Source organism: Nannobrachium achirus (assembly GCF_963921795.1).
Source record: "Nannobrachium achirus genome assembly, chromosome: 2".
In the NCBI taxonomy this organism is placed as follows: Eukaryota; Metazoa; Chordata; class Actinopteri; order Myctophiformes; family Myctophidae; genus Nannobrachium; species Nannobrachium achirus.
Window position 1 is genome coordinate 71,798,735 of NC_137811.1, and position 9,120 is coordinate 71,807,854.

Genomic DNA, 9,120 nt, shown 5'->3' on the forward strand with positions numbered 1-9,120 from the left:
TAGACATTAGACCGGCTGACAAAACTAGCGATTTTAAGGGGCTGTTTCGTGCCCTGGTTCATGTTTTATTGACCCTGGTTAGGTTATCACAGTCTGGGAGCTCGGAACTACCTTTACTTTGTGAATACAATTTCGGGAAAAGTGTTTTCTACCTACACGTTGGAGGCGTTCTCCTCCCCCACGGGGAAATCTTTATAGGACCTCGTCTCGGAGCACAACAGTATGCAGCGACGGGTGAGGTTCTATATGGGGCTATGCTGAGGTTTGCTTTGATAGATGCCCTAAACTCATCTGTGTGGTTGAGTCTGGTGTCTCATCTTCTTCTTGACAACACAAAACCGATTGACCTGACAAAGATGTATTGACATCGAAACGTTGTCACTCTTGCCTGCACCCTGTAAAACAAAAAAGGCCAAAACAGTCCGTGTTTGCTCCAGTACCTTCCTTCTACAAACACAACACCGATTATCTGTGGGGTTCAGGTCAGGCCAGTTGGCTGGTCAATTAAGGGAAACAGTCAAGGAGTTCCACACCTGAGTGGCAGTATTGTAGAAGGAGAATTTACCCATATTTGTGCCATATGTCTGTATTATCACTATCAGGTCGTTATGTACGCTTGCTCTGGTGTTATAGCTGTGGGTGTCACTAACATTCTGAAGGTGTTTGGTCAGATATACAGGTACTGCGGGGGTTGAGGGATTCAATTCCACGGGTGACGGGGGTCTGTTTTGGAAAATCCAATCGGAGCTGTTGTCTCCTGATGAACAAGCTTGTCTGTGTCATCATCTCGCGGACAGATGAATGCATGCATGGATGTTAGAGAAATGTGTGACCGCATCGCCGTTGTATGGATGATGTATGGGGCTTTGGCTATTGGTGTGAAACGCGTGTTGATTTTCTTTATTTTTATCAGTCACCATTAACCGTTACCAGTAACCAATGTCTTAACGGTTAAACGGTATAACCCCATCCCTAGACCATGGCATTGAATGAGTTAAGACATGTTGCTCGCTGGGCTCAAGGCTGCCCTGAAAATCCACCCTTCAGGAGGCCAGAGTAGAAGGTAGTCACCAATCCTCCCAGTGAACAACCACCCCCAAATCATTTTATTTATATTTTTTAACTACTGTACATTGAATGTAGTTTTTACTCCGTACATGTGATGTATTTTATAAATGCATCAAATGTTGTCCTAGTACTATTTTGCAATGAATTTGTATGAAGGGCTTCCAACGTGAACAAGGCTGTAAAAGGTCATAAGGGGATTCCAGACGGTACGCGGTCACCGCCTGCTAGTAATTCATTTTCAATGAGAGGCGGGCGGCTATTTCGTCCGCGCAGCGAAGTTTAGAGGCGGCGAGGCGAGCGGGCGCAGTCCCGTGAAAATCCCCGCGAGCGTGCTCGTTTGTGCATGCGTACGCGGGCGGTGAGAGATGGATTGTGTTCATCTTTGTGAAATACCGCGCAGCGTTTACTCAAAGAGCGAGTGTGTTAGTGTATCACCGCGGCGCGGTCCTCGCAGATCCAAGCGGGAGCCCGGGCGGCAACCGCTGTCCGTCTGTAGAGCGCCTTATTGGGATGTTCCTTTTTGGACTGGATGTTTTAACCGGCCTGTGCTGCACTGCTGTGTTGTATGTACTACTTGTCAATGTTATTTATGTTTTTGTCCATAATAGAATACATAATTCAATCAATCAATCAAAATCCTGTTTTAAAGAGAAAAGAGCTTAACCCATTCAGGCCGGGAACACATTTTGCTGTTTGGGAGGGGCTTACAGTACATGTACAGTATGTAGCAACATATTTATTTTGTAGGCTAATTTCTGATTTAGCCCTATTCTATAGGTTAGGCCTAAATGGGTTAAAACACAACTCTTACTGTTACGTGTTGATGGCATAGGTTTATTGCCGATCTGCAAGCTCGAAACCTGTCGTGTGCGTGACACTTGATTTCCACAAGTTGTTTGACTGAGCTTAGTGTTGCAAAAACAAAAACACATTTCTTATAGAAAGCATTTGTATTCTTCTTCCCTTGTTGTATTGTTGTTTTTGAGCGGTGGTCACACCGTCTCCTATACGTGGCCGTGTGTGTGTCCGGCCGTCCGGCCGTCCGTCCGGCCGTCCGTCCGTGTCTGTATGTAGCCTCAAGGCTGCAGTACCTTTTCTGACCACACATGTTAAGGGAGGGGCGCTGTTGTTCTCACACACACACACACACACACACACACACACACACACACACACACACACACACACACACACAGGGGGGAAGGGTGGGTCAGCATGTGTGGTCAAGTATTATTATTATTATTAACAAACTGAATGTTTTAGGGTCAAATAAATTAGAGTGTGTGAAGAAACTACAGCATTGTAAAGCACACTAACCCCGCTGCACCCACCCAGTAGTGCTGTTGCACAGCCTCCACGACCACCGCTCAGTTCACACGGGTGTGATTTTTAATGTGTAAATAGGGAAAGTTATTATTGGTGAAAAAAATTGTGTTTATTTCCCTTTTTTAAATGTGTTTGTGTGTGTTCACTCTAATTGTAAACAACCTCTGAAGCAGCCTTCATTCAAAACAATCTAGCTTTGCAAGGGAATGTCAAAACCGGACAATTTATTTTCCTGATTTCATGGCATCCATGGGCATGTTTGAGACCATCGATCAAAAAGGAAAAAATACCTTTGAAAAGGTCAAAGATCAAGGTCAACTCTGGCATTGAGGGCCTTTGGTGGTTAAAATACCTGGCCCATGGTCACTACACCAGTTACTAGTAGTTTTGGCTCTGTGGGCAGGTGCCAAGTGCTTCTGGCTAAAGGAAATCATCATCTCACTTCCTAATCAGAATGCATACCACAGCAAATGCATGTCTGTCCAACTGTAACTCAACGTTCAGCAGTTGTTCAATTGTCTAAAAAACATAATACAAAAATCAATAATGCATCTGGCTTGCTGACCAGAGATGTGTCTCTACTTCTCATAATCAAAATGCTTATATATGTTGGCCTGTAGGCATTGCAGGGCCGGACTGGGGCACCACACAGTAGGCGGTGCAGGGCCGGACTGGGGCACCACACTGTAGGTGGTGCAGGGCTGGACTGGGGCACCACCCAGTAGGCGGTGCAGGGCCGGACTGGGGCACCACCCAGTAGGCGGTGCAGGGCCGGACTGGCGCACCACACAGTACGCGGTGCAGGGCTGGACTGGGGCACCACACAGTAGGCGGTGCGGAGCCGGACTGGGCCACCACAGAGTTGGTGGTGCAGGGCCGGACTGGGCCACCACACAGTAGGCGGTGCAGGGCCGGGCCTAGGTGGCTGCCTGGGGCCCCACACAGTCGGGGCCTTTTGGCATGTAGGTGGTGCCACTAGGGACATGTGGGCACTTGGAGAGGTGACCACCTGGAAACACATCACTAGGGACATGTGGGCACCTGGACAACTGGGCACTAAGGACATGTGGGCACCTAGACAACTGGGCAGTTGGGGCATGTGGGCACTTGGAGAGGTGGGCACCTGGACAACTGGGCACTAGGGACATGTGGGCACTTGGTGAGGTGGGCACCTGGACAACTAGGAACTTGGGACATGTGGGCAATTGGAGAGGTGGGCACCTGGACAACTGGGTACTAGGGACAAGTGTGCAAGGACTGACAGATACAGATCTCCATATATGGCCATATCAGTTGGATCACTGCTGCAACGTAGCTGTGAGCACCTGCATAGCGGGCACAATCTCTAGATGTTCTAGAACTTCTACTTTCCATAAAGCTCAACCTATGGAAGCACCAAGTGCTCTAAAATCCCCAGGTAAATGGCTGTGTTGACTCTGAAATTGATAAACAAAGTAGACCAACACCAGCAATAGACCTTATTCACACCGCGGCCATCTTGGATCACATGACTTCCTGGGATGGCAGCCTGCATTACATACCATTGTGAACAATGGAGAGATGGTCCCAAAATATGAGTTCTATTCAACCAATTTCTTTTTACCAAATTGAAAAATGGGCAGATGACAACATCAATACCCCCAAAATGATTAAATAGAAGGGCTACAGTAACAGGATTGATTACATCCATGGTAACGATATTCAAGGTAAGTTATTGTTGCAACCTTACTGTGTACAAAGACTTGCTATCTGTGCAGTGCTTGCTCCACATTAACTATTTGTTGTTAGATTGTTCCTGATTAATATGCATAAATCACAATGCAGTAATATTAACTATTAGTCCATGGGCCAGACGGGTTGTCGGTATCAAAAAGGTGGCAAAGGTTACCATGCATTTTTGAAAAGCTCTATATCTGTACATTATATTTTGGTATGATAACGGTTTCTTAGACACAGCTAAATTGATGTTATCAGCCGCTGGAGTTGGTGTCCCATTAACTTTACATTACAGGAAAACCGATAACCCGTCTGGCCCATGGACTATATATGATGGCAGAGCAAGCACTAGTCTGCTCAGATACTGTAGCAAGTCTTTGTACAGAGAAAAACTGCAACATAACTACCATGAATATTATGGATTTACCCTTCTATTTAATCCTTTTGGGGATGTTGATGATGTCATCTGCCCATTTGTCAATTTGGTCAAAAGACATCGGTTGAACAGAACTCATATTTTGGGACCATCCGTTGTTCACAATGGTTTGTTCACAATGGTTTGTATTGCAGGCTGCCATCCCCGGAAGTCATGCGATCCAAGATGGCCGCTGTGTGAATAAGGTCTATACAATGCAATGCTTGGTCGTGTGTAATATTCTAATATTTTGACATGTTTTTTTTTTTTTTTTTTTTTGTAAACACAGCCATCTACCGGGGCATTTTAGAGCACTTGGTGCTTCCACAGGTTGACAAGCTTTATGGAGATGATGATTTCCTTTTGCCAGAACACTTGGCACCTGCCCACAGAGCCAAAACTATTAGTAACTGGTGTACTGACCAGGGGTGAGATGCCGTGGGCTCGGTTGGGCTCGGCGAGCCCACACTTCTTTTTTTCAAGCTGCACGTACGCACGCCCAACATGCACGCACACACGACCCGCGCGTGCACGCACGTCGTCAAGTTGTCTGACGCCGCGGTCAGCACGAACACTTCAGTCCCCCTACCCACCTGGCTATAGCTGCTTTGCATAACACTACTCGGGTAGGCAGTTCTCACCTACATCCTCATTTACACTTGTACACGGCCAGCAGCACGTTCGCCTTGCATTCTTTGCAGACATAACGTCTCCTTTTGTGATCATCTCATCTGTTTACTTCACAAGAGTGGAAGAAAAACTAAGCAGTGTGTTGTTTTGTCAGAGCTGCATGCATAGCGGAGGGAGAGTTCCGAAAGTGTCTATGATTGTAAAGTCTATGTAATATGTAGCTCTGGTCCATCGCTTTCACCTCCAGAGCTATGTAATATGTTAAGTTATTTTATATTTTATATAAAAAAATACATTAATTGAAACACATTAATTGAAACTAATTAACAATGTAACTAAATAATAAGAAAAATAGTTAGGCTACATTAAAAATGTTGTGATGTTGAATACAGTAAGTATTTCAACTAGCACCGAGCGGCAGGCATGCGTGCACACATGCGCATGCATGCACGCGTACGTGACGTGCACGTGACGTCATGAATTTAGAGGGGTACCACTTCTAAAATCCATATCACACCACTGGTACTGACCATGGTATTACTGGGCTTACTGGCCTGACATGAACACCACAGAGAATCTGCGTTGTGTTGTCAAGAGGAAGATGTGAGACATCAGACTCAACCACACAGATGAGCTCATGGCCTCTATCAAAGCAAACCTTCCATAACACCTCAGCAGTACCACAGGCTGACCACTCTCATGGCGCGTCCCACTGAGACATTTGACATCTGTTCAAAAGTATTCCAGACCAAGTACTGAGTGCATAAATTAACATAACCTTTCAGAAGTTTGACATCTCTGCATTATAAATCCGGTTGGAAGGAGATTATAACATCCTCTGCTACACTCATTGGATGGAGAATAGAGAAGAGTACAAACAGCAATCATCTCACTGTTGTATTATGGAACAGGAGAAGTTTACTTGTTGTCCCATACATCATTACAGCTTAGCTCTACATTTCTCAAGATTCATTTAAAAACACATTGATTTTAGAGTGATGTAGTTTGTTGTCATCTGTGGCTACATGTGCAGTTTGTGTCTGACTGTTAGCAAGCAACCAAGCCTACAGTGTGTGGAAAAAATAACAACTTGCAGTTGCCAGGTCTGATAATATAAGCCATGTTGGGCTAGGTTTGATGAAATACCATGCAGTTTTGCCAGGTCTGACGATTATAAGCCATTTTGGGCTTTTATTTCTATAAAGTTGTTTGTAAATAATGGTGGTTGCTTGTGAACTTGAAGATCGGCTATTTTCAAATAGCGGAAGTATTTAGGTTTAAAGTGCTCATGTGGCCTGTATTCACTTATTTTGGGCTTGTTTTCATAGACCTAGTTGTTTATTCCTCCTGACAAATGACAACAGAACTTCCTTAGGTTATTTACTTAAGTTTGAAAAGCCAGATAGTATTTCTTTTTGTGTGTAAATAAAGCACTTTGAAACTGAAGATGATGGCAAATGTTGACAATAATAAAATAAAGATCAGAAGGCCAATGTTGTTATAAAATACAAATCTATATATATTTTTTTTAACTGAGTTAGAAACGCGCAAACACACCCAACCCGAAAAACACAGAAAATGTTCCGCCTGCACGCCGCGATGTGCGCGAACGCTATGCTGCTCCCTGCAACTCTCCCCCAATCCTTCAGCTTCTGCCTAGGGGAAACACTGGTGTTTGTTCAATGCGTTTATCATTTTACAAAGCTAGACAACCCACAGGGCAACTATAAATGTATTCTCTCATTCGAAGTGTCATAAAATCATGGACCAGCCTCAGACATGCTGGGGGTGTCAATAATTGATTTGTTTTTGTGCACGTCATATTTACTTTGTTTTATTTTTATTTTTTTAACTGTGATTTCAGACACACGGTCGAGGGAGAAACAGCCCACATCTCGTTCTCCATGGAAAAATGGAGGTAAGAACTTTTTTCTGGACACCCCACTTAACCACACACACACGCGCGCGCACACACACACACACAAAAACATATTGTGTGGTAATGACTTATTTCTTTAATTTGCAGGTGGTGGCAGGCCCGATCGAAGGTCTCTTGCTCTCGATCCTACTGAGTGGTCTGAAATGAACTGGCAGCCAAAAAACATTCCTTTCACCGCAACTCCTGGACCTATCAATGGTGCTGCTGATCTTGATTCAGATCAACCAGTTGACTTTCTTGAGCTATTCCTTACTGATGAGCTGCTCCAGGTTATTGTTGATCGGAGTAACTTGTATGCAGAGCAGTGCATTAAAACTATTAAAACTGCTAACGTGCCATATTCTCGAACTAATCAATGGAGAGCTCTCACCGTTCCAGAACTAAAAAGCTTCCTTGGGCTGTTTTTTCTCACTGGTCTCATTCATAAGCCTGAGCTAGGAATGTACTGGTCTTCAGATGAAGCACTAAATACCCCCTTCTTCGGGAAGACCATGTCTCGCAACAGGTTTCAACTTATATGGAGATTTCTTCACTTCAGTGATAGTGAATCAGCCAATGCTACTGACAGGCTGTACAAAATCCGGCCAATCCTAGATTACTTACTCTCCAAATTCCGTGAAATGTATCAACCAAACGAAAACATTTGCATTGATGAAGGTATGCTTCTGTGGCGTGGGCGCCTAGCATTCAGAGTGTACAATCCACAAAAACCTGTCAAATGTGGCATAAAATCCTACATCCTTTGTGATTCTGAGACAGGGTACTGTTTGAACATGAAGCCCTACTGTGGAGAACGTACTGCCCTTGGAGACACGATTGAATTTCTTCTTGGTGATTTAGTAGGTCAGGGCTATAGATTGTACATGGATAATTATTACAATTCTGTAGCAACGTGTAAACGTCTAATTGATCTGAACACCCATGTCTGTGGTACCCTAAGAACACATAGAGGAGAACCACCATCTATTCGACAGGCTACAAAAACTGACCTGCATGTTGGCGAAACAATTGTGCGCCACAATGACAACGTGATGGTCTTGGCATGGCGGGACAAACGAATAGTGAGAATGATTACTACATTCCACCCGAGCGCGATGGAAGAGGTTCAGGAAAATAAGAAAGGCTACAGCGATAAAGTTACACTACTGAAGCCATCTTGCGTTGTTGCATACAATAAGTCAATGAATGGAGTTGATAAAATGGACCAAAACATTGTGTACTACCCCTTTATCAGGAAGTCCATCAAGTGGACAAACAAATTTGTAGCCTATCTGTTTCAGATCAGTATGTTCAATGCTTATACCATTTACAAAGCTAAAAACCCAATGGGCAACTGTAAACCTCTTCTCCCGTTCATTCAAAGTGTCATAAGGTCATGGACCGGCGCGAAAGCTACAGGTGATGAAGCGAGCCATTCTGCCTACCCTCTACCCACTGCTAGGGTACCGCACAAGGACCCTAACTGCAGGCTGAGTGGCAAAATTGCGCTCCATGAACTTATTAAGCTACCGCCCACCCCCAAAAAGGCACACGCAACAAAGCAATGCAGGGTTTGTGCCAAAAAGAAAAAGCGGAGTGAGACGAGCTTCTACTGTAAGACCTGTAAGATCCCTTTGCATCATGGGAAATGTTACACACTGTACCACTCAAGGGTGAAATATGCTGAATAATTGTATTAATTGTCTTGTTCATTTTTCATAAATTGTAATAAAAGGAGAGATCGCACCTTTGATGAGAGCAAAATGTGTATTAAATAAAGTGCAGCTTTTGGTTATTATACTCCAGTGTCATTTAACATTCATAGGTTATGGTTGGGGGAGAGACCCTCCATGGACTCTAGACCAAGGGTCTTCTACATGTGGTCTGGCACCCCTAGGAGGACCTTTTCCTCCTTTTTTTTAACCATGTGAACCCTAGTGTCCTTATTCTGAGAATTTAAGCCTTAAGAGGGTTGGTGTTAAGGGGAAAAGGAGCAGACTAAGTACAGAGTAAAAGGTCAAGTTTATTATGTATTGTTGGTTCAAGT

The 9,120-nt window shown here is 44.2% G+C and overlaps 1 protein-coding gene across 1 annotated transcript in view; it reads left to right on the plus strand.

Annotated features, from left to right (window-relative positions):
• The window catches only part of LOC308300291 (uncharacterized protein), a gene marked incomplete at both ends in the record, with an annotated part of 32,127 nt that extends 23,631 nt beyond the window's left edge, over positions 1-8,496 (plus strand). Inside the window, 3 exons of the mRNA XM_080744110.1 lie at positions 7,020-7,073; positions 7,182-7,933; positions 8,458-8,496. Of these exons, the coding sequence (XP_080600236.1) occupies positions 7,020-7,073; positions 7,182-7,933; positions 8,458-8,496 (845 nt within the window). The remainder of the gene's footprint in view (positions 1-7,019; positions 7,074-7,181; positions 7,934-8,457) is intronic.
• Positions 8,497-9,120: the final 624 nt, after the last annotated feature.